Below are 26,908 nucleotides of genomic sequence, written 5' to 3'. Positions count from 1 at the left end.
CTCAGTTGGTAGGGTGCTTGTCTAGTGTGCAGGAGACCTTCTATCCCAGCATAACATGAAAGGAGGCTTGGTGACTGAGTTCAAGTTCAAGTATCAGCTTGTAGATACTGGAAAACATGAAGTTCAAGGCCATCTTCCTCGGATACAAAGGAAGTCTGACGCTAATCAGGGCTATCAGACCCTGTCTCAACAATAAAAATGGAAAAGAAAATTTGTTTTAATATTAACGTGTGGAGCCTTCCTTGAACCAGGCATGTAACCCGAATACTTGGTAGGAACGAACAGGAGGAATCCTGCCTCCAAAAATCAGAAAGTGGAATCTTTCCTTATTGTAGGCAAGTCACTGGCCAATTGACTTTTCATGTATCCTAGATAGCTAAGATGGCTGGCCGCACAAGTCTCTGCAGTGACTATTCTATCAATCAACACACCAATCCTCATGTCCGAGTGAACAAAATTACTCCTGAGACTGACCACACAGCAGGCTGCCCTGACTGCCAACACACATGTGCATTTTAAACCTCGAGGTTGAATGCCACCATGCAGCCCAGGTGGATTTGGGCAGTATTATACATGGAGACCCTAGCAGTCACAGGAGGAGAATGCACATATGGCTGAGCCATAACAACCCTAACTGAGGGCTCAGACCAAACCAGCAGTCGGGAGCTGCCCTTACCTGAACAGTGGGAGATAATGCTGAACTGGCTAAGAAAAAGAGAAACACGATAATTAAACACCTAGAACCATCTCTTGACAACCAGAGTCTCTGAAACTGTAGTCAATTCTCTATTTACCTCCCACATGTGCAAAGTCAAAATATCACTTTGAGGCACTCCAGGTTGCGGGGGAGGAAGTCAGGAGCCAAAGCAAACACTGAAGACATCATCAGCAAGAGGGTGTGTGAGAGAACAGTCAACGCCAACAACATTCTAGAATAAAATAATTGAGTCTGGCTTTTTATTCAGGGGGAAAATCCCGTCTAAACCAAAGACAGCACAGCAAGAGCCCATTGCAGATGGGTGCTGCAATGACGTTCCGCTCAGTACACACCTGTCCTGAAAGCATGGCTAATCATATCAGACAGTTTTTAAAATAATAAGGTAAAGAGCCTCTGTTTTGAATACCCAACCAGAGCAGACAAAAGTAAATCACACACGTGGATGAAGCAGCAGCCACAGGACACGCAGGGAAGGAAGGAAGAAGGCTTTTGTGTCGATGCTATTGACAGCCACATCTGCTCTGGGCAGTGGTGGTCTAGCATTCTAGGTTTGCCACGAAGGAGTGTCACGGATCCCAAGGCCCACCACCTGCCCCTTCTCCGAGGGCACCTACCTTACTGTAAGTCACTACTGATAAGTTGTTTGCGTGACTGCTGGGGGACAGATCTACAGAGTTCTGTGACAGTCTATCCTGATCTTGCTCGGTTTGGTCAGGAACAGGAGCCCATGTATTTTTGCTGATCGAGTCGAACTCGGAACCCCCAGGGTCTTTTAAGTTGTTTTCATCTGATTGTCGGTTCTTTTGGGGAGAGGCAAACGGGTTGAAGTTTCCTTCTACCTTGCGATGTGGCTGTGTGTTGAATTCCGTTTCAAAAGATGACAGCTGCTGCGTTACTCCTAACAGTCCACCCACCTCCACACTGAGAATCACCCAGATGACATCTGAAACAGAAAGCAGCTCATATCAATGCCAGGCATACCCATGGCCCAGGGCAGTCACCACCGAAAACCCAAATACTATCCAAACAACCAAGAAAATGCAGCCACCTCTGTGAAAGCTGCCAAGATGTGTGCACCTGATTCTCGGCCTTCAATAATGTCAAGGGCAAGCACTGGTACAGTTCTGTGGTGGGACCCGCGAAGCTGCAAGGAAGGCTTCCCAGTTGAGGAGCTGTCTGGAGACCATTCCCCCAGAGAGCCAGCAGACCAGAAGCTCCAGTCAGATGCTCTCTGTGGTTTCACTTCACTTCACAGTGCTTAACTCTGGAAATGCCAGGAAGGCAGAATTCTTAAGAGCTAAAAATGCTTACTTTTTTATGACTAGGCTCATAATTTACCTATCCTTACCCCACGTGGGGGGCAATTTAGAAATGACCATGTGCTGTCCAAAAAGAGAAGCTACAGCAAAATGCATTACAAATAATTAAATAAGAGTGTCAATGTAAAGCAGTACTAACCAGACACAGGATATCATGCTTTCTGGCAAGTAGACTGAAGATTCAGAACAGCCTGGTTGTTCAGGGTAACCCAATCCATCACCAGTGCAGTTCTTCTGTAGTATAGGGAGGCGTGACTGCACTAACCCTTTAATTTTTTTTAAAAAGATTTATTCATTTGATTCTGTGTATATATCTCTTTATATCCATCTGTGCACCATGGGTGCAGTGCAGTCAGAGGCCAGAAGAGGGTGCTTAGAGGGTGCTAGATTCCCTGACCCTGGAGTTGTAGACAGCAGTGAGCTGTGGTGCTGGAAATACAACCTGTCTCCTCTTCAAGCAGCCAGTGCTCTTAACCGTATGGCACATTTCCAGCCTAAGCTCTTTTTAGAAAAGATGTGCAGGCTGCACACAGTGGTGGATGCCTTCCTTTCATCGCAGGCCAGGGAAAACCTGGACCTAAATAGAGCAATACCAAAAGATACCAGGTCATAATTTCTGATTTCTTTATTATAAAGGTAAGGAGTCAAATGTAAAGCAAAGGAGCTGCTCCTTCTGATGCTGAGAGCAAACATGAAGAGCCACACTGCTCCTCCAGAGCGGCTGTGAGGCTAGGAGGCAACCCCATGCCACAGTTCAGCTATGCGTAACACAGACCTGAAAGGACAGAGGAGCACTGAGCCCATTCCCACTTTCTCACTGGGGTCCCATGAGAAGAACACCTCACAGTGCCACGGTGCCATACTGCCATAGCCACTTAGTTTCGTGGTTTGGGAGCTGTACTGAAAAGTGGCCAGAGCTGCCTGCAGTGACACCTACTGTTCAAGCCTGGAACTGGCAATTCTTTCCCTGAGAAAAGGAAGCGTTATCCACCAAACATACACACTAGCAAAACCTGAATTTACAGTACCCCGGGCAAACATTCCAGACACATGAAGAAACCATATGCTGCTGGGTGGTGGTGGCAGCACTAGGGATCAAGGTCAGCCTGATGAGTTCTAGGACAGTCAGGACTGTTACACAGAGTAAAAAAGAAACCATATGTCTCATGCTTTAATCCCAGCACTTGGGAGGCAGATGCAGGTGAGTTTCTGGGAGTTTGAAGCCAGCCTGGCCTACACAATGAATTCCATGACAGCCAGGGCTATGTAGAGAGACCCTGCCTTAAAATAAGTAAGTAAGTAGTAAGTAAGTGAATAAAGCAAGCAAAAACACACAACAAACTATATGTCGTCATGTCAACTACTACCATAAAAGTGTTCCTGGGATGGGGTTCTCACTACGTACACCCAACTGGGCTCAAATCCATGGAAATTCTCCTACCTCAGACTCTCCAGGAGGCTGATCCACGATGTTAAGATATCTTGGATGAGAAGAGACATGGAGCTCTATTATACGATCAGAAGACTTGAGTTCTAGACTGAGTTAATCTTGTAAAACAGTGAGAGATGAGCCTTAAGCAAGCACTAGTTGGCAGCGGGCCCTGAGGGAGTCACTCCACACCTTCCCATGCTAGCTATCTAACTGCAGTGAATGTGTCCTGTCTGTGTGGGTCTAATGGGTATATACGCCTGTGGGAGCACGTGGAGACCAGAGTGACGCCAGGTGTCTTCCTTTTATCACCATTTCTTGAGTCAGGGTGGCATTTAAGATGCATGTTTTCTGCAGTGAACCATGAGCATTTCTAACAGCGATCCGAAAGGATGAGGGCTCTGCAACAACAACTCCATCTGGACTGTGGCTGCACCACTAAGCTGACAAACACCATCCAAAGATCAGTTTCGAACTACAAACTGCTCAAGGCAACTTTAAAGCGGCTAGCTGAGGGGGGGTTCAGCATCACAAGATGCTGTTGGCCCCAGACAGCAGGAAGTAACTTAACATCATGATGCCCACATTCCCAAAAGGTGGAATGGGAGGTTTTTGGTCATTCAGTGGGTTATGGATGTTTGTCACTGTTTGGGAAGTTAGTTGCAAGTTGTTATTGGTCATGGTCAGGAAGGGACAATGATCTTGTACCCTGAAACGATTTATCAGTTGTATTGCTTTAATAAAACGCTGATTTGCCAGTAGTCAGGCAGGAAGTATAAGTCGGGCGACCAGGCAGGAAGTAGAGGCCGGGTGACCAGAACAGGAGAATATTATGGAAAAAGGAAAGGATGAGTCTGCAGTTGAAACCCAGATGCAGAGGAAGTGAGATGAGAATGCCTTGCTGATAAAAGGTACCAAGTTATGTGGCTGATACAAACAAGAATTATGTGTTAATATAGGATGTAAGAGTTAATAAGAAGCCTGAGCAAATAGGCTAACAAGTTTATGATTAATGTAGCCCTCTGTGTATTTCTCTGGGACTGAATGGGTGCAGGACTGGGCGGGACAGAAAGCCCTGTCAACAAATGGTGCCAACATGGACAACTACATCCACATAAAACCTGAGAGAGTTTGGGGAGGATTTCTAGACATAAAAAAAAAAAATAGAATTAAAGCATGGCTTCTTGGTAGCAACATTTTCTCGGGTGAGCTCTGTTTGCTAGAGGCAAGCACATCTCATTTAAGAGAGGCTTCCAGACTCAGTTTTAGTTGCAAAAAACCTTGCAGCCCTTTTAAAAGGCCCTGCCACAAAACACTTAAATGGTGTTTATGAATAGTCGACAGCATGCTTCTTGGTGGTGGCAGGAACCTTGAAATGCCATAGAGTTGTGGAAATAAACTTGGTTCCAGCCAGTACATCCGCCATGAGGCTAGACTCTCAGAAAGCTAAGGAATGGGGTGGGTCCAGCCATAAAAGACACAGTTTTAATCCTAGCAACATCACTCAGCAAATTTCTGACCACTCATGTGGTCAGAAAAATAGAGATGTACAATAAAGATGGATTCAGATGAAGAAAACCTCTAAATGATTTACAGGGTCTTTAAAAATATGTGTAGGCTTGGGAGATAAAAGAAACGAGAAAAAGTCCTTAAAAAAGAAAGAAGAATATTTGGGTGTGGTGTCACACACCTTCAATCCCAACACTTGGGATGCAGAAGCAGGCAGATCTCTGTGAGTTCAAGGTGTGGTACCAGGTACCTTTAACTCAGGAGGCAGAGGCAGATCTATGTGAGCTCAATGACAACCTGGTCTACAGAGTGAGTTCCAGGACAGCCAAAGATAACACAGAGAAACCTTGTCTCAAAAAGCCAAAAATTGAAAATAAAAAAAAAGAAGAAATAGAGTTTAAAATAAAGTCATGTAAAGATGTAAAATACACAGAGTCTGGATACTGTGTATTCTTGTGTTGCCTCTAATTGTATGACTGCTGAGGAAGGAGCAACAGCTGCTAAAAGACATTTGATTATAAATGCTGCTGGATTAATCCAACATATATATTTTGAAAATGCCTTGACTTAAAAATTAAAGTCAAAGATATGTTACTCTGGAGAAGAGGTTTTGCTTTTGTTTCTACAGGAAATGAGAGACTGTGGATTCATTCTGGGTGAAGAAAAATCAGGTTAGCTGGGCAGTGGTGGCACACGCTTTAAATCCCAGCACTCAGGATGCAAAGGCAGGCGAATCTCTGAGAGTTCCAGCCTGGGCTACAAGATCTAGTTCCAGGACAGGATCCAAAGCTACAGAGAAATCCTGTCTCAAAAAACAAACAAACAAATAAAATCTTTGATAGGAGTGGATGGCCCAGATGTCTGAGTTCTAAATCCAGGACAACCTCAAGACTGCTGACTGAGATGATCAAGCCTCACAGAATATTCCAGTTAGGATTTGACCATAATTCAAAATTTTCTTTAGGTTCTTGTAAGATTATCAGCGTCCCAATCAGCAGGAAGTAGCCTTGAAAACTACACCTGTATTCCCAAAAAATGGAATATAGATGTTTTTCTTTGTTTAGAGTGTAGGTTACAAGTTTTTATGGATAATGGTCAGGAAGAAAGCTAAACAAAGGAGATTAGATTCCGAATTCTTATTATGAAAAGGGGGGGGGGTGCTGTGGGACAATAATCTTGTACCCTATAAGATTTATCAGTTGTACTGCTATAATAAAACGCTGATTTGCCAGTAGCCAGGCAGGAAGTAAAGGTGGGGCGACCAGGCAGGAAGTAGAGGCAGGGTGAATAGAAAGGAAAAATTATGGGATGAGGAAACGGTTAGTTTGCAGTCATAACCCAGATGCAGAGGAAGCAAGATGAGAATGCCTTGCTGATAAAAGGTACCAGGCCACGTGGCTGATATAGACAAGAATTATGTGCTAATGTAAGATGTAAGAGTTAATAAGAAGCCGGAACTAAAAGGCCAACCGGTTTATGATTAATATAGACCTTTGTGTGTTTCTTTGGCATGGAACAGCTGTGGGACTGGGCAGGACAGAAATTTCAGTCAGCAGGGGGAGGTTATAGGAATAACAGAATAAAAGGGTAGATTACTGAATCTACTTTTAAACTAAAAAACAACCATTAGTCTCAAATATTTTACATTGGTATAGACTTTTGTACACTGATACAAATTTATGGTTATTTTTGTTATGCTATATATACACGTTTCTACTCTTAAGTTATTGTACCTATGAAGATTACTTAAAAATGTAAAGTTCTAGCTCTATAATCTGTTTAGGATAATTAAGAAATGCAAGTTAGTAGTTAGTCATATATCACAATTAAACTTGTAATTAGGTATATTTTCAAGGTTAAACAGATATATTTTAGATCAGTAGTCTTCAAACAGTTCAGAGACCTAAAGAATATGACAGTTAAAATGTTTTAATAACATGAGGCTTTTGAGGACATATGTATCGTATGTGAGATACGTCTGCTCATGGCAGTACTGAAGAACCTCCACTTGGAGTTTGCTTTAAATGTGGTGTACTGGGCAAGAAACTGCCCTTGCCTCAACTGCTGACAGTATGCTGTCCAAATTGGATAAGCAGGACACAAAGGAAGTCAACTTGCCAAAACAAGGTAGGACAGCCCTTCAAAATTCCTGCTTCACATAAAAGTCCGTCAGATAGTCTAGACCTATAAAATGAAGATGGGGGACTGGAAAGATGGCTCATTGGTTAAGAGCATTGACTGCTTTTCCAGAGGACCCAGGTTCAATTCTCAGCACCCACATGACAGCTCACAACTGTCTGTTAACTCCAGTTCCAGGAGATCTGACACCTTCACACCAATGCATATAAAATAAAGCTAAATAAATCATAAAAAGTTCTTTAAAAAAAGGGAGGGGGATGAAGATGGAAGCCCTAACATTGCAGAGGAACCTTGGGTACTGTCCAGGCAGCCAGAGGCCTCTGTCGTTTCTATAGTTTTGGAAGTTGTTTGCTCTGCAGTTCCTGTTAACTCAGGCAACATTTTATCTTTCTCAGGTCTCTGATGGGGTTGAATACCAGAAAGTTGGTGTTTTACAGTTTTTCTTGTTGCCAAATTCAGAAAAGAAACTCACAAAAGAGATTTTGTAAAGTTTAAAAGGTTGAGAAACTAAAAACTTAAAGTGTATACCTAAAAAGATGTTTTAAAGTCTAAAACGATATTTTTAGTTGGTAATACAAGTTATGATAGAAAGTAGTTTAAGTATAAAACTTTGGACTCACCAAAATGAGACAAATAGAGTAATTTGTCAAATACAAATGGACTGGACATTGTGAATGTAATTTTTACCTTGTTTATTGTATATAATTTTACTGTGTTAAAATTAAAACCTCTTCCTTTTTATTTAGACAAAAAGAGGGGCTGGGTGGTGGTGGCACACACCTTTAATCCCAGCACTTGAAAGTTAGAGGCAGGTGGATCTCTGAGAGTTTGAGGACAGCCTGGTCTACAAGAGCTAGTTCCAGGACAGGCTCCAAAGCTACAGAGAAACCCCATCTTGAAAAACAACAAAAAAGAGTGAAATGTGGTATGTGTGATAACACTGAGTGAAGATATCTGTTTTATCTCGCCTGCCCAAGACACCTTCTGATTGGTTTAATAAGGAGCTAAAATGGCCAATAGCTAGGCAGGAGTGGATAGGCAGAACTTTTGGGGAGAAAGAGGAACTTAGGGGGAAAGTCTGAGAGATGGGGATTTGTCAGATGCAGAGAAAGACGGGCATACGTTACTGAGAAGAGCCACATGGCAGAACATAGATTAACATAAATTGGTTAAGTTAAATTTTAAGGGCTAGTTGGGAACAAGGTGAAGCTAGGCCAAGCTTTCACAATTAATAAAAAGTCTCCATGTCATTATTTGAGAGCTGGTATTCCAAAGAAAGTCTAGCTACAAGGGTAGCTACAAGGTAGTGCTGAACCTGGAGCTCACTAACTGGCTAGAATAATCAGTCGACACACTCCAGTATCCTTCTGTCTCTATCCACCACTGCTGGTATCATAGGCACAAGCCACCATATCTGGCTTTTTCTTTTACCTGGTGATAGCAAGAACTTTACCCACAGAGTTATCTCCCCAGCCTTTCATGTCCCATCTTACAGTATACTTGTTTCTGCTTCCCATCTTTCCCCTGTCTGGTTTAGAGTACAAGCTAAGTTCAGCATCCTCAGATGCAGGCCATAAGCCTCGTCCTCACATCTTAGGAGACAAAAAACGCTTATGAGAATGAAGGTCATCATCAGGAGGAGACTGATGACATTTCTTTCTCTGGTTTTGAGAATTAAAGCTTCTTTGACATAATCACTATTTCTTCACACCTGTGCTGCTGGAGGAACAATGGTCTTTTACCCTGTCACTTGTATTTTAATGAAACGTTGATTGGTCAGTAGCCAGGCAAGATGTAGACCAGGCAGCAAGTAGAGGCAGGGTGACGAGAACAGTAGAATTCTGGGAAGAGGAAAGACACAGTGTGCAGTCATCACAGAGGAAGCCAGATGAGAATGCCGCGCTGATAAAGGTACCAAGCCAAGTGGCTGACACAAGAATTATGAGCTAATATAAGTTATAAGAGTTAATAAGAAGCCTGAGCTAATAGGCCAACCAATTTATAATTAATGTGTGTTTCTTTAGGACTGAACGGCTGTGGGGTAGCTGTGAAAGGAAGGCCCTCTGAGATGCCACTAATGAACTGTAAGTGGAGTGGATAGGCTCACTGTCTTGGTATAGCATCTGGGCCTCGTGATTCAGAATGAGTTCATCCCTGCACAAAGCAACACAAAGGCAAAGGCGCCCCAATAAACTGACCATTCCCAAGTCTTATCTGAACATCTTGACCACTGACCTAAGAACTAACTGGCCAGAGGTGTAGTTCAGTAAGTAATGTTTGCCTAGCATGCATGAGGCCCTGTGTTAATTCCTAGCACTATAAAAATATTGAATCTTGGCTTTTTTTTTTTAAACTACAAACCAGAGATTGTATTGATAATATCAAAAACAATGCACTGGAAGATCACTTGAATAAACTACTATAGTGAAAATACATAACTTTTGAGGACCTGGGGTCTAGAGGTGAGGGTGAGAGTCAAGGGCAGACTTGGAAATTGAGGCTAGATGGAACCTCTAGTACGGAGCATACAACTCTTCTAACTCCTAGCAGGATGCTGGAAACCCAGCACCAAAGGAACTAAACCTAGAGTTAAATCACTTTCACTTCAGGCCTCTGTATCTTTACCCACCAACATATGACCTATGACACCATTAACTAGAATAAACCAAATGCACTGGAAAAATAGCCAAGAAAGTAAACACAATTGCCAAGTAGCCAGGACTTAGTATAAAAATGGGGGAACATGACTTGCAAATGTCTGGTTTGAAGGTGACTTTCTTGGAGGGTCTGAGTCAGGTCCATTTTATCAGGGGCAAACTGCCTAGAGGCAAATGTTATTAGTAAAGTACAAGCTTTCTTCTGTAGAAACACTTAACATAACAGCAAGAATAGTGGAATGGCAGGGGCATCAATCACATGTTCAACACTAGCCTGGGCTACACAGCGGACTATTAAGTGTAAAGGAAATGTTCCGCTTAGAGTTCACTGTGCTAATGCATTTTGCCAACGCAAAAAGACGTCTTAGACTGCAGAAACTGTTCAAAACAAGTGCCCACACTCCATCCAGTAAAAGAGAACTGTTAAACAACAGGGCAACACGCCCAAGTTTCAGGTAATGTGGGATCACCCTGAAAGCTGCTGTGCTGGTGAAAGAAGTGGTTAAGCAAAGAAGTGAGTGAGCGGCAGAAAGAGAGTGCAGGTCTCACTGTTGAAGGACACTAAGATAAGTAAGAAGTTGTCAAAGCAAGGCTGTGGCAGTTGTACTACACTCAGAGACACTAGCTTGACACACGCAAATGAAGAAGTGTAGAGACAAGCACAGATGGTTGGAAACCGATCCCTGGTGGTTTACTAAAAGGACCTCTAGGAATCACGCCCCTGCAGCATGAACACAGTCAGTGACCAGAGTTTGGTTTCTCAATAAAAGAGAACAAAAGTTCTCAGGAGAAACAGTCAGCACCAGGACTGGGGCATGGGAAACACAAGACATCGGAAAGGAAGCCATCAAAGAACAGAAGACAGAGGCATGTGACAGGCAAGGCACAGGAGTCAACTTGGAAGCATCCCCAGTGGCTAAAGCTAGCATAATTTTTTATGGTTTTTGTTTTCTTTTTTTAAAATTTTATTGATTTTTATTGAGCTTTACATTTTTCTGCTCCCCTCCCTGCCTCTCCCCTCCCTTTCAGCCCTCTCCTAAGGTCCCCATGCTCCCAATTTACTTAGGAGATCTTGTATTTTTCTACTTCACATGTAGATTAGATCCATGTATGTCTCTCTTAGGGTCCTCGTTGTCTAGGCTCTCTGGGGTTGTGATTTGTAGGCTGATTTTCTTTGCTTTATGTTTAAAAACCACCTATGAGTAAGTACACGTGAGAAAAGCTAACATAATTATGAGCAACAAGTACTTCAGTACCAGAGGTTAATATACATGAGACCACAGTGTTACACATCAGAAAGGAAGATTTTAATCTTCCATCCCAGTTAAGGATAGACTAGAGAACAGTGGTTCCCAACCTTCCTAATGCTGCAACCCTTTAATACAGTTCTTCACGTTGTGGTGGCCCCAACCATAAAATTATTTCTTTGCTATTTCACAACTGTAATTTTGCTACTGTTATGAATTGTAAAGTAAATATCTGACATGCAGGATACCTGACATGAGTCCCTTGTGTGCGCTGAGAACCTAGCTAGGTGCTTTGAAGGAGCTCAACAGGGAAGAGGGAGAACAGTGACTTTACAGCAAATGAACCTGATACACACACTGCTGAGCCACATGGCCAGGATGCAGGAGCAGTAGTGCTGGCACAACCTGCTCAGTGACACAGCAGCTCATCTCTGGAGCATCTGTCCTGCAGCGTGTGAGACCAGTGTAATCACAAGAACAGCAGGCAGTTCTGACAAGGGTGTTCTTAAGATAACTGACAGAACAATTCTTCGAAACAATCCAGGGTCATAAAAATAAGATGGAGAAAATCACAGACAAAAGGAGACTGGAGGTCACAAAAACCCTCAGTGGGTTCTGGAATACAGACATCATCAACTGGTGAATCCAAATAAAGCCTGAAGTGTAGGAGCCTGCTGCATTCTAATGCTGATGTCTTTGACAAGTGAACACACAATATAGGAATATAACAATGGAGGGCAGGACAGTAGGACAGGAAGGATATCAAGTAGATGGAGCACAAGTCCCCGCATGTGCACAAATGAGTCCTGTGTGTCTAGGACTTCTTCCCTTCCCAGAAGAGCAGCAGCTGGACCTAGGCATTCCAATGAAGTGTTTTTGAAGTGGACACCGTGCTAAGGCAAGTGCGTGTACAAACAGGAGCACACAGACCAAACAGTATACTGCTGCAAACAGCTCCATCAGCTCTGGCTGCAAAGACAGCTCAGCAGACTTGGCAAAGCATCTCTTGAAAGCAAAATTGTATTTAAAGCTGTGTGGTAACCCAAACCTGTATTTTAGCATTTGAGAGGCTAAGGGAGGTGGACTGCCATGAGTTTGAGGCTAGCCTTGGCTAGGTAGTAAGAACCAGGGTAGCCAAGATGAAGTTAAATTGAAGAAGGAAGACCTGGAGAATTGAAGGCCTGGTGGGTAAGAGTGCTTTCTGCTCTTCTAAGAATAAAGTTTAGATGCCAATACCCATGCCAAGCAGCAGTAAGACCAGCTGTAAGGAATCTGATGCCCTCTTCTGGCTTCCATGAACGTACACTAACACACACGTGAATTTTCTTCATTTAATCTTCTAGGCAGGCAGGGTGAGGTTCACTTACAATACCAGCATTCAGGGAGGCTGAGGCAGGTGAAGGCTACAAGTTCAAGGTCAGCGAAGCTACCACATAAGGTACCAAAATCCCAGAAATATACAGTAAAGAGCCTGTCTCAAAACAGAACAGCAGGAGTCTACCCTGAGAACATAAGGGACAGCACAGCCAGCAAGAAACTTGTACTGCAGACCCGAGTTTCATCTACAGAACCTGTGTGAAAAGCACATCTTGTAATCCAGTGCTGGGAGGGGAGATAGGCAAACCCCCGTGTTGTCTTTTATCTCAGTTGTTCCATTTATCAATAAAGACTTGGGAGTCAGTTGTTGGGGTGAAAACCTGCTAGATCAGAAAAACAAAGAAGCCAGCTGACCTATCTTTTGGGCCAGAAATCCAGCAAGAAAAGCATTTCCCCTTCTACCCCAAACCAAAAAAGGCCTGCAAATCTCTAAGCTTCTCCCTATCTCTCTCTCCCAGGTCCTCGGTACTCTCTATGGCTAATTCTTGACAAGTTGCTGGCTTCGCCCCCATCCAAGGTTAATAGAATTAACATCGTCTTGGAGTTTCATGGTGCCATCAAATACTGGGGTTCACTGGCAAGTCAGCCTAACCTAGTTGCTGAATACCAGGCCAGTGGGAGAACTTGTCTAAAAAGTAATGTGGAAGGGATGGAGAAACAGTTTAGCAGTCAAGAGTGCATACAGTCCTTCCAGAGGACCCGAGTTCCCAGCACCCAAGTCAGGCAGCTCACAAGGACTGTACTCCAGTTGCAAGTGAGCTTATGTCCTGTCCTGTCTCCACAGACACCCAACATACTCACCCATTTCCTGCCACAGACACACTCTTAAAAACCTACAATAGAGAGCAGTGAAGAAGCCACCCAACATGAGACTTCTGGCCTCTACACACACACACACACACACACACACACACACACAAACATAGGCAAAAAAAAACCCCTCCTAATTACAAATTCACATTTCAAAATACACTATGTTTAAAGATAATAAGAAATGAAGCTGTACTGTGTATCAAGAGCCAAATGTTTACAACTAGTATAAAGCACACAGATCAAAAATGGCATTTTATTAATCTTTCCAGACAGCATTATGAGAGGCACTTATATTTAACTCATGATAAAATGGCTTAAAATTTTTTCTTTTAAATGTGCACTCGTGTTTTGCCTGCATGTATGTCTTTGTGAGGGTGTCAGATCCTCTGGAACTAGAGTTACAGACAGTTGTGAGCTGCCATGTGGGTGCTGGGAATCGAACCAGGGTCCTCTGGAAGAGAGTCACTGCTCTCAACCATGGAGACATCTCTCCAGTCCCAGGGGCTTAACTTTTTAATTGCCAGTTTATACACAATTAAGAAAAGTCAGTTTCAAACTTTCAACTGAATTTCTCAAGAGTGAAGGGGCACACCTAGAGAATCTTGGAATCTTACAGAATTTTCAGCAAAAAGCAATTTAAAATAAAATCCTCAAGGGGCTAGAGATGGCTCATAGGTTAAGAACACTGGCTACGCTTCCAGAGGCCCTGAATTTAATTCTCAGTAGCCACAAGGTGGCTCACAACCATCTATAATAGGATCTAATTCCTTCTTCTGGTATGCATGAAGACAGAGCACTCATAGACATAAAATAAAAAGAACGCTGTCTGCTTTTCAGAAGACAGGGGTTCAAATTCCAGCACCTGCATGGTGACTCAGAATTATCTGTGACTTCAGTCTAGGTGATCCAACGCCCTCTTCTGGTCTCTGTCAGCACTGCATGCAGGTAGTTCACACACATTCAGAACACAAACCACACACAAGTAACTCTTAAAAATAAAATAAGGCCGGCCTAATCTACAAGAGTTAGTTCCAGGACAGCTAGGACTGTTATACAGAGAAACCCTGTCTCGAAAATAATAAATAAAATATAGAATAAAAAACTTACATGGCAAGCATGAAGACCTGAGTTTGGATTTAGTACCCATTTAAAAGCTATGTGTGGGATGCAGAAGGTAGGGACAGGTGAGTCACTAGAGCTTGCTGGCTGACTTGGTAAGTTCCAGAGTCAATGAGAGACTATCTAAAAACTTAAAATGGGCTAGGAGAAATGGTGTATGGCTTCACCTAATTCCAGGATTCCAAAGGCAGAGGCAAGAAGACCTCTGTGACTTCTAGGTCAGCTTGGGATACACAGTGAGACCCTGTCTCGAAAAACCAAACCAGCACTTGGGAGGCAGAGGCAGGTGGATCTCTGAGTTCAAGGCCAGCCTGGTCTACAGAGTGAGTTTCAGGACAGCCAGGAAGGTTGTAAAGAGACCCTGTCTGCGGGGGCAGGGACTCACAACAAAACAAACAAACCAACACAACCTCATAGGAAACACAACAGAATAAAACACTTGAAATAGACCTCTGGTCTCTGTCCATGCAAGCACATACAACCATGCACTCACACTATAAATGCAGAAAGAGAGAGAGAGAACCTAAATTATCCCTCAGGTTTACATATTTCTTTTCTCTTCCGTTCTTTCATTCTTTTTTTGAGACAAGGTTTCTCTGTCCATAGACTAGGCTGGCCTTGAGCTTAGAGATCCAGCTGCCCGCCTCCTAAATGCTGGAGTAAAGAGGTGTGGCGCCATGGTCCAGTGGTCCACATTTCTGGCATGGCAGGTCTAACTTCTACAGAGCCACCAAGAGTGAAAGTTAGAAGCAAGATGGTGGACGTGAGCCCTGCCTACCTCAGGTCTGAACTGCAAGGCGGTTGGGGAAATAAACTAGCAATCTCTTGCAACATTTTCCTTCCCCTTTGGGGACTTGTTTGGGACTGCCCATGCTTCCTAGGCCTGTGTTTGGTATCTGACATTAACTGTGGAATTTCCCAGTCTTTACTGATTCTGTTTGTTTCTTTCTTCGTTTTTTTTTTTAAGTTGTTGTTTTGTCTTTTGTTTGTTTTATGAGACAGGGCTTCTCTGTGTAGCCCTGGTTGTCCTGGAACTCACTCTGTAACCAGTGTGGCCTCAAAAGAATCACCTGTCTCTGTCTCCCAAGTAACTAGATTAAAGGCATATGCTATCACCACTTATCTTGTTTCTTTTTTCTCAGTGTCTGTTTCTTTTCTACCTTGTGTGACTGGCACATAGGCACATAGTCCCTTTACGGTTTTGTTTTTAAAGATGTATTATGTAGAGGGGTTGTGGTGACACAAGTGAAACTGAACTGATTTGTCCCTCTGTGCTCTCTGTCTGAAAACTTGAGCCGAAAGGCTTATAGATATGGCGCCTTCAGAATGGGAACGTTGACAACTACGTCTGCAGGTCTGGGGTGTGTGTGTGTGTGTGTGTGTGTGTGTGTGTGTGTGTGTGTGTGTACACATCTGGTCAAAGAAGAGAAACCCAAGAAGCAGGTAATGAGGCCAGAACAGATCCCCACGTATACTGCGACACCTCTCTATTCTAAACATGCTGAAGAACAATCTGGTTATTTACAATGTACCAAGTTGCAAACAAGGGTGAAAAGTCACATAACAAATGGGTAACTGACAAAGCATGACTTGAAATTTTTCCAAGACATTTTCAAACAACAGACTAGTGGGGGAAAACATTATGTATTTGTACGGATCAAACATGTACTGTGACTTCAGGTCAGGAGAGGGTATGAGATCCCCTGGAGTAGACATAATAGGCTGTGAGCACCCAATATGAGTGCTGGGAACTGAACTTGGGTGCTCGGGAGGTGTGGCAAGTGGTCTTTATTGCTCAGGGATGTCTTCAGCCCTCTTCCTCTTTCCTCTATGGTTCCAGAATTTTGATGAGTAGCCTTCTGCCCGGATTCTTTTCTGAGCTGTGTCCATTGCATTTCTCCCTCCCTCATTCTGCGAGTCTTCAAGCTCTGCTCACACCGCTCAGCAGTCACTGTGCCCTCCCACATCCCTCAGCACACACAGTATGCACTGGTCTGAGCTAGGCGTGGTGGTATATGCCTGCAATCTCAGCATTTGGAAATCTGAAGCAGGAGGATTGCCACAGGCCAACTTGGGATACACAATGAGACTCGGTCTCACACAAAATAACAATTTCCCCGTCCAGTAATTCCAATGTGTTTGCTGGATCACCTGGTTCTGATGAGCTCTCTCCATGGGAGCTGGCAGTGCAGTGAAGCAGGAGGTGGGGAAGAGGACAGTGAAACGGAAGCATCTACAGCCCTACAGGCGGGTCCATCTCTAGTGAGCTTTTACCCCTGGTTGTGGTTCCATTAGCACTCCATAGTTTTTCCTGTACAACTGGCTGTAGCTCTGTCTATATAGAAAGCTAGAGCTGAGTCAAGTAGTAGTAGCACACGCCTTTAATCCCTGAACTCGAGAGGCAGAGGCAAGCGGATCTCTGTGAGTTTGAGTTCAGCCTGGTCTACAAGAGTGAGTTCCAGGACAGCCAGGGCTACATGAGAAACCCTGTCTAAGGGGGGAGGGGGGGAGAAGAAAGAAGAAGAGAGCTAGAGGTGGTTAAAGTGCACATTCCCTCACTCCTCCCTGAAGTTAAGGTCTCAGGTAAGGAAATCCTGCTGACCCAGAACGTACATCTCACAGTTCTAATCTCTAATGTTTGCTAGCACATGACACTGAATCTCACATATATAGGTCAATGCAACCCAAGAGGTGGGAAACACTTTTATCATCACTTCAGAGGCCTAGAGTTACTCCAACATCCATGGGCCTTCAGAAGCCAAAATATATGGTTATCAGAATGCAAATGCTACTCCTTTTTATACAACAGTATGAATTCCTAAGAGGGTCACCAATGTCCCTAATTCTCTAAACATCCTGGGAGGTGGGTACTCATTTGCTTTCAGGATATAGAAACAGAGTCACTGAAAGGTACTACTTTCTACAGGTCAGTAATTACTGCATTCCTGAAATCAATCTAAATGAATTCAAATCTGAATGCTGTGACGTATGCTCTTTCTGTAGTGTAAGAGGAGAAATAATAAGAATAAATAATAATAATAATAAACTACAAATGAACCAAGTAGATCCTATCTGTTCACTCAGCAAGTATCCCAGACTCTTTTCTGATATGTTGAACATATTTTAGTGACAGTTTATATGCTTTGGGATTGCAGGAAAGGTGCCGCCATGCAGACAGGGGCTGCAGGGAGAAAGGCAGCAGTGCCTGTTGACAAGGAGGAGTTCATGGTTGTCAATACTAAGAGCGGAAGGAAACAGGACGGCGAAACAAGACTGTGATGCACTAATACACTAAAATGTGTGTATTAGTTCATTACCCTCTATTTCAAAACAGAACAAGCTTGGTGTGGTGACATATACCTATGGGAGAATCAACTCTTTATCATCCTTAGTTGTTTGGTGAGTTCAAGGCCAGCCTGGGCTAAACAAGCTCTTGCATCAATATCCTTCTCTCTACCAAACAGAAAGAACTACCACGGTACTTTATCTGATGAAGAGGTTTGGAAGAACATGGCTCCCATAGGCTTATCTAGTTGAATACTTACTCCCCATGTTGGCAGGATTAGAGGATGTGGCCCTAATAGAGGATATGTGTCACAGGAATCAGATGGGGCTTTGAGATTTCAAAAAGAGTCATGAGATTCCCTCTACCTTATGGCTATGGAGCAAGATGTAGGTTCCAAGCCGTCCCTTCACTCAGTCAAGGACTCTTAACACTGTGAAACTGTAAGCCAGACTCAATATTTTATTTTATAAAAGTTGCCTTGGCCATGGTGTTTTAACAACAATAGAAAAATCGTATCAATCCTATGGAAATAGGATATAACCAATAACTTGTTTTGCTTTTTCCAGGGCTGGGAATCAAACCTGGGACCCTGGAGATACTAGGCAAAGTTTCTACCATTGGGCCACACCCTAAACCAAACTGTCTCATGAAGTACTTAATAACCAGCAAGAAAGGTTCTAAAATGTCAACGGTGTTGGCAGGAGAAACCATAAATAACTACAAACTGACAACAAACCTAAAAATCTAAGTGTTTTTAATGTTAAACACATAAATGTAAACACTATAGGTAGCTTGCTCACTGGGAGAGGGTTTGTCTAGCAAAGGAAATCCCCCCCACCCTCAAGTTTTCTCAAGCCCTTACACCACAAAAAACTCAGAAAGAAGAAAGTACTAAGTGGGAAGATATACATCAACTGTGCTTATATCCATAACAGAATACTTTTCTAAGACAAGCCATATACTCCATGTATTATTAAAGCGAATGGCATAAACATATAAATTAAAAGACAGAAGGGAGGCTGGAGAGATGGCTCAGCATTTAAGAGCACTAGCTGCTCTTCCAGAGGATCTGTGTTCAATTCCCAGCAGCTACATAAAGCAGATCACAATTGTCTGTAACTCCTGTTAAAGGGGGTCTGACGCCCTCACCCAGACACAGACATGAATACAAACAAAACACTAATACACACAAAATAAAAATTAAATAAATTATTTTTTAAAAAAGACAAAAGGTTGTCAGAATGGGGAATCAACTTACCACCATATTCCAGTCATAAACTTGTCTCAATCATGCTATATGCAGATTAAAGAAAATTATTATTTTAAGGTGTATTACTTTTGTTTATGCTCTGGAACATTTGTTTAATAATGCAAAGATGTGTTTGATTAAATAAATTCACCTGTGGACAGGAGGCTGCGTCAGCAACTAGCTGACAGGAAGAGGTAGAGAAGGGTTTTTAGGGGTGGGGGACGAGGAGAAGCTCAAGTGCTTCTGGAGAAATGCAGGAAAGGAACTGAGCTACTTGCTTGCTATCCAGCCTCTCTGAGGAGCAGAATTCCACCTAAACCTTTGAGTATAAAGTTCTTTAGTTCTTTTGTTTGGTTGGTTGGTTTTGGTTTTTATCTTTTTGTTTTTGTTTTTTTTTTCAAGACAGGGTTTCTATGTAGCCTGTCCTGGAACTAGCTCTTGTAGGTCATGCTGTCCTTGAATTCCTGGAATGCTGGGATTAAAGGCTGAGACTAGAGTTCTTGGGGGGGGGGGGGGGGCGGGGCAGGACACAGAGATTTAGATAAATTCCCTTAGTAGAGCTAAAGGGTTGGTGCCTGAAGGCAGCGGCTCTAGCGCTCAATTGCTGCAGATAGCCACTGATTCCAATAGTGGTGGATTAAAAGGCAGCAACAATTTAAAAAGGATAACAGTTTGGTCTCTGGCCACAGAGGAATTCAACTGGAGGCCTCTAAACAAGGTAACAAGAACATTTCTAATGCGGGAATTACACAACACATTTTTATATAATTTGTGAGTCAAACAGGAAGCCTCTAGGGAAATTTGAGAATACTTGACTTGAATAAGAATGAAAACACACTATTTTGAAAGTTGTAGGATGTACCTAACACAGCGCTCAGGGTGAACAGTACTAAACAACTACATTATACAGACCTCTCAATCTTACACTTACTTCCAGGACTTACACTTTCTAGAAACTACCAATGAACAAAATAAACCAAGCAGGAAAATGAAGAGTATAAATACATTAAACTACTTGAGCCATACCTTTGTAATTCAAATACTTTGGAGCATCAGTATTAAAAGTTAGTCTTGATTACACAGTGAATTTAAGGCTAACCAGGTTACAAATATAAGACCCTATCTGAAAATAAAATCAACAGAGACATTTACAAAACTGAAAACAAAATATAGAAAAATGAACAAAACCAGCTGCTGACTTTGATAAGGCCAATAAAATTGACAAGTTTATCAAGAGAAGGGAAGTCGACAGTACCAAGGTTGAAAGGGGATTTATCATCAGACACACGTGTTGGAAGGGCAGCAGGACAGCACACAAACTGACAAGTAGCTGAGAGGACTAGTGCCTTCAGGCCAGAGTCACACAAAACAAATGACATCATCTAGGAAAATAAATTCAACTGACAAATGAAAACTTAAAAACTCCAGGCCAAATTGTTTAATTTGCAAGTTCTGTAGAAGTTTGTTGTTATTGTTTTCGGTGGTGGAGAGATTGTTTTGGTTTGGTTTGGTTTTTCAAGACAGTTTCTCTGTGTAGCTTTGGAGCCTGTCCTGGAACTAGCTCTGTACACTAGGCTGGCCTCCAACTCACAGAGATCTGCCTGCCTCTGCCTCCCGAGTGCTGGGATTAAAGGTGTGTGTCACTACCACCTGGCCTCAGAACTGTGCCTTGCATCAAGCAGAAAATGAATCCCCAGAGGCTATCCTCCTCACCAAAAAAGGTTGGTAGAATGTATAAGGAGGGGCTCTGTCCTACACACCAAACCATTAGCGGGTCACATAGTGAAATGATACTATGCTGAAATAAACAGAATGCATTCTTAAGCATGTTTTAAAAATGACATCTTAAAATTCATTTATTATGTGTGTATAAGATGTACACATGCCACGGTGTGCACGTGGAAGTTAGAGGCATCTTGCAGAACAGCTCTCTCTTTCCACAGAGGATCCAGGAAATGGAACTCAGGTTATTAGGCTTGGTGATAAAGATCTTTACTCAAGGGGCCATCTCACCAGTTCAGGAGGACACTAAAAAAAATCTCAAGTTGGGGCTAGAGAGATGGCTCAGAGGTTAAGAGCACTGGCTGCTCTTCCAGAAGACCAGAGTTCAATTCGCAGCACCCACATGATGGCTCACAACCATCTGGTACCCTCTTCTGGCCTGAAGGCACACATACAGGCAGAAATAAATATACAAAATGAATAAAGAAAAATTATATATAAAAAACCATTAAGTAAAAGATCTCTTTTAGCAAACACTTCTAATTTATAAATATAAAAAAGAAACGGAAAAAGGAAAACTGACTTTAAGTGCTACTATACCAACACTTTAAAGTCTTCTAGATCATGTCAAACTAAAAGTCAGGTAAACTCCCCAAGCAGCCTGACAAGGATGTGGGCATGGCCTTCCTGCCGAGGGTGAGAGCTTCATCTTGGCATTCCCTTTGCATAGGCAGGAAAGCACAAGTTCTTTCAAGACAAAAAGAGAAAAAAAAAGCACAAGACAGCTAAGCCAGGTGTGGTTCATGCCTCTAATCCCAGCAGAGGCAGGCAGATCTTTATGCCTTTGAGGTCAGCCTGGTCTACATACTGGGTTCCAGGAGAGCCAGGGATACATAGAAAGACCCTGTCTCAAAAACTCAAACAAAAAAGACAAGCAGGGAATTAACTGATTTCTAACTGAAATCCAAGAGCACATATACAGCTGGTGTCAACCACCATGACAGGAAAAGACTACAAGCCTTCCCTCAGTGACCCACCTTTAACCTAAAGGCTGGCTGGCAGGCTGGCTGGCAGGCGGGCGGGCGGGCGGGCGGGTGTGTGTGTGACCTTAAGGTAATGGTCACGTTCTAAGCAGGAATCTACACTGCAGACCAAGATCTTGGATCAAGTTCAAAAGCCCCATGTACTGACTCAGACGAGTCATGCCAAGAGTCACACCAAGACCGAATGCCGAAGCAATTGTGACAGCCTCAGGCTGTTTGAAGAACCTCTGACTGTCTGATCTGGGACAAGAATATAGAAGGAGTTTTACTAGGAATTCCCACTGCAAAATAATTCAACAAAACTTTGTATGCATTTAAGTTTGAATTCTTCCCACCTATAAGAGTTTCTGAAATGAGGATGCATCATACATTCAATGTATTCAGTTAGCTCGGATGACAGCTGCCTGTTAGCTTAAGGCTCCTGATTTACATGGTCCAGGAGTCCAGGGCTACACAGTGAGACCTGTGTAACAAACACACACACACACACACACACACACACACACACACACACACAAAAACCAAACCAAACCAAAACAAAACACAGGTACAAACCAGCTTGTAAGTTAAAAGAAACCACCACTACCTTAAATTCAGAACCCTGAGCACTATAGTGTTCCACTAGGTGACTCTGCCACAACAGGGGTGATGGTGCTGTATTCAAATTACATCATGGGGGGCTGGGACGATGACACACTGTTAATCCCAGTACTTGGGAGTCAGCAATAGGAGATTCATCTCTGTGAGTTTGAGGCCAGTTTGGTCTAGACAGTGAGCTCCAGGAAAGCTAGGACTACAAAACAGAGTAACCCTGTTTCAAACAACAAAAGCAAACAATCAACCCTACAAACTCAAAACATCAAGGCCCTTCTACTAAATCCTCTGTGGGTGGGGACTGTAATGTAGTGGGGCAATCACAAAAGAAATACTTTCACCATCAGTTGGGGCTGCTCAGCTCAGTGATAGGGAGGCTTTCAAGGATTCAAACTCAGGCACACAAGCATGCGGTTAGCCACTGCCCCACACAAAAGTCACTGCTTCGTATGACTTGCCTTTCCATAGTCATAGAGGTTCAGAACTTATTCATCTACATCTCTACATCACAGTCACGGAGTTCAGAACATATCCATCTACATTTCTGGATGAAGGTTTGTCTGAGAAACACAGTGATTTCTTTTTCCTTTTTTTTAAACTTTAAATATACTTCATTTTTGAGACTGTAATAAAACTGCATCCTTTCCTCCCTCTACTCTCTGAAGAGGAAGACCGTTTCACACTGCCTTTGACTTAGCAGATCTGATCAGCCTTAATCACTTGGTGACAGCACACCTGGAGGCAGGCTTCCTTCTCTCAATCCGCAAAACCCAATCTCAGAAAAACTCGAAAATTTTAAATTTCATTTATAACTTTAAATGTCTCTTCTAAAATACTTTTCACACAGCCTGCATCACTTTATGATATTATTTCTACCAAAAACCAAACTATGTGTTTTTAATTCAAGAGCTGTTCCTACCTGATATTGGATACTGAGCATCTTACAGGGAAGATGTCTAAAGAACAGTAAACAGAATTTTTTAGGGTTCAAAGAGACAGCTCAGGGGTTAAGAATATTGGCTGCTTTTACAGAGGACCTGGGTTCAGTCCCTAGTACCACACTCAAGCTCACAACCACCTATAACTTTGGTTCCATGGAGATATGATGTCTTCTGGCCTCTCAAGAGTACCAGGCACACACACACAGTACACAACATGCAGGCAAAACACACATGTACATAAAAAATAAATTTTAAGGTGTGTGTGTGTGTGCACGCGCGCAGTAGTGCACACCAAGATAATAGAGGCTACTTGTGAATTCAGGAGCAGCCTAGTCTACACAGTGAGTTCTAGACAGTCAAGGTTACACACTGAGATTCTTTCTGTCTAAAAAAACAACCAAACCAAAAAGAATATGTGTATTCTTTTTCCAAAAAGAATGAAAATAATTGTACTTATTTAGTGTATGTGTGTGGTGCATACATGCCCCAGTAGTGCAGCATGCACATGGAGGTCAAAGGACTACTTCCAATAGTTGGTTCATTACTTCGCATATGTGTGTCAGTTATGGGTATAAAAGTCAGCTCCCAGGTGCAAGCACTTTCCCCACTGAGCCATTCCACTAGCTCAAAATGAAGAATGCTCTAAAGGAGGGTTAACAAGTGAAAAGGAGCCTAGGACAGCTGCCCACACATTAACCAGCACTAGGATGGTGACCCACACATAATGCCAGAACTCAGCAGGAAAACTGGAAGAATTTCAAGTTAACCCAAGCTCCCAAGCTACACAGTGAGAAAAGGGGCAAAAGAGCCAGAAAAGGTGCCAAGTACAACAGTAGGTGGCTGGAGACTGAAGATTCAGACAGCTGTGTGGATGCAGGTTTCTTTCAAGCCACAGCCATCTGAACTCTGGGTGAGGGAAGAGGAAGTAGAGGGTCACACCACATGACTAATGGAGATGTGCTACAGGACGGGAGAACTGGAAGAAGGCATGGTAGTGGCACACACACCAGCACATAAACCACTAACGGTGGGCCTCTGAAGAGCAGTCTGGTTCATCTCTGTCCTGATGAGCCAAAATATGCAAAAGATGTCACCAAAGGCACCAACCATGGAAGAATGGCCCAACTGTCATGCCTTCCCTACCATGACCTACCCTACTGGCACCCTCTGAAACAGTGAGACAAATGTTTATGTCAGAGCAACACAACAAGTCAGCAACACAGCCACTGACATTACTAGTTCTCATCTAATAACAGAGATATTCATTTTAAACTTCACTAAGTTGCAGCATGTTCGAGGAAAACAAGACAAAACAAACCGAGCATAGAGCAGGCGTGGGGACACACACCTGAAACTGCAGTACTTGAAAGGTACAAGCAGAAGGATCACTACAAGCCAAGGCAAGCCTGGGCTACATCGAGAAATCCTGCTGTAAAACAAAACAAAATTTATAAAGAGACAAAGTAAAAGCTATACTAAGAAGGGCACAGGGCACACATCTATAATCCAAGTATTTGGTAGTCTGAGCAAAGAGGATCCTTTGAGTTCAATGCCGGAGCTGGAGAGTTGGCTCAGTGGTTAAGAGTGTGTGCTGCTCTTACAAAAGATTTGGGTTTCCCAGGACCCACAGTGACGCTCACAACCATCTGTAACTCCAGTCCCAGAAGATCTGACAACTCTTTCTAACCTAAAAGGGCTCTTGCATGCACATGATATCTATCTCTCTCTCTCACACACACACACTCAGGCACACATACATATCTTTACGCCAAAGGTGGTGGTGGTGCACTCAGGTGGCAGAGGCAGGCGGATCTCTGTGAGTTTGAGACCAGCCTGGTCTATAAGAGCTAGCTAGTCCAGGATAGGCTCCAAAGTTATACAGAAACCCTGTCTCAAAAATAAAAATTAAAAAAAGGTAAATATCTGGTGTTTCTGTCTATGTGCTGCTTTTATTGGTTAATGAATAAAGAACTGTTTTGAGCTTGTGGCAGGGAAGAACAGAATTAGGCAGTAAAAACTGGACTGAATGCTGGGAGAAGAAAGGCAGAGTCAGAAAGAAGCCATGGAGCCCCCGCCAGAGTCAGACATGCCAAATCTTTGGCAGTAAGCCACTGCCACACGGCAATACAAAGGTTAACTTTTAAGATGTAAAAGTTAGCCAATAAGAAGCTAAAGCTAATGGGTAAAGCGGTGATTTAATTAATACAATTTCTGTGTGATTATTTCGAGGCTAAGTGGCCAGGACAAACAAGCAGGCTCCTTGCAACAAATATCTTTTTAATCAGACGGTGATGGCGTACGCCTTTAATTCTAGTACTTGGGAGGCAGAGGCAGGTGGATCTCTGTGAGTTTGAGAGCATCCTGGTCTAATTCTACAGAGCGAATTCCATGACAGTCAGAATACACAGAGAAACTCTGTCTCAAAAATCAAAACCAAACCAAAACAAACCAAAACAAAAATTTAAGTATCTTTTTAAAAAAAGAGTTTAGGGGGCTGGAGAGATGGCTCAACGGTTAAGAGCATTGCCTGCTCTTCCTAAGGTCCTGAGTTCAACTACCAGCAACCACATGGTGGCTCACAACCATCTGTAATGAGGTCTGGTGCCCTCTTCTGGCCTGCAGGCATACATGTAGACAGAATGTTGTATACATAAATAAATAAATAAATAAATAAATAAATAAATAAACAAACAAACAAACAAATAAATAAATATTTAAAAAAAAAGAGTTTAGTGCCAGTCTGGGTTATATGCAGAGTTATAACAGTCTGAAGCCTGAACTAAAAAAGACAGGGTTTGGGGAAGAGATGAAGTTTTATCCCCAACACAGGGAAGAGAAGGAGAAATGGAAAGACAAAATTTAGTAGAGGTGGTACCACATGCTTGTCATCAGAGCCCTTGGGAACTGGAGGCAGAAGGCAGAAGGCAGAATGGCTTTGTGTAAACCATACCCTGTCTCAAAGGTACTGGCATGATGGCTCACTACCACCCCTAACTGCAGTTCCTGGGAGCCAATGCCCTCTTCTGGTCTCCAAAAGACACTGCATGAAAACACCCATCCACAGAAAATGAAATAATATAGGTGGGACTGACTGGGAAAGGGCCAGTGAATTTCCTGGGGCAGTAGGGGAAGTAGGAAGGGGCAGGCAATAATGGACAGTGATGGTGTTAGGCCGTGAGTGTGAGCAGAAATTCGGTGGAAAGAAAGGTTTCAAACAAGAACACGAGTGAGGACACAGAAAAACAACCGCGGGGCATCTTCAGGGACACCTTTGGGGAGTCAGCCAGGCTGTAAGCTAAGTTTTCATCTTCTGCCAAGGAGTTTGGTTGTATTACAGGAGGCCCAGGCAGAGCAATGGTGTCATGGAACACAATAAAACATTCTTTCTACCACTAACATCTCTCAGTCTGTAAAAACACCTGTTTCCATGGGCTGACTAGGAGACCATGACCTCCAGGATGACTGATATAACTCCAAAGGTCCCACTACTTTCCAGGCCAGTCAAGAACTCCCTTCAAAGGCACAAGATATAGAGGAACCAGTAGGAATCAGTTTGTAATTTCTTTTTTTTTAAAAAAATATTTATTTATTTATTATGTATACAACATTCTGTCTGCATGTATGCCTGCAGGCCAGAAGAGGGCACCAGATCTCATCACAGATGGTTGTAGCCACCATGTGGTTGCCAGGAATTGAACTCAGGACCTTTGGAAGAGCAGGCAAAGCTCTTAACCACTGAGCCATCT

The 26,908-nt window shown here is 43.0% G+C and overlaps 1 protein-coding gene across 5 annotated transcripts in view; it reads right to left on the bottom strand.

Moving 5' to 3' along the window:
• The window catches only part of Ilrun (inflammation and lipid regulator with UBA-like and NBR1-like domains), an 81,289-nt gene that overhangs the window by 18,338 nt on the left and 36,043 nt on the right, over positions 1-26,908 (bottom strand). For 2 of the 5 annotated variants that reach the window (XM_085679902.2, XM_048451175.3), the window contains exon 4: positions 1,333-1,661. In XM_085679902.2, the coding sequence (XP_085536028.1) occupies positions 1,333-1,661 (329 nt within the window). Of the gene's footprint in view, positions 1-927; positions 1,662-26,908 lie in introns of those variants that run through there. The other 3 variants (XM_085679899.2, XM_085679900.2, XM_048451177.3) reach the window with 2 other exon arrangements.

This window comes from Myodes glareolus, chromosome 18 (genome assembly GCF_982192425.1).
Source record: "Myodes glareolus chromosome 18, mMyoGla1.1, whole genome shotgun sequence".
In the NCBI taxonomy this organism is placed as follows: domain Eukaryota; kingdom Metazoa; phylum Chordata; class Mammalia; order Rodentia; family Cricetidae; genus Myodes; species Myodes glareolus.
Note: the sequence above shows the minus strand (reverse complement) of the source record. Positions and strands in the feature narration are given on the sequence as shown.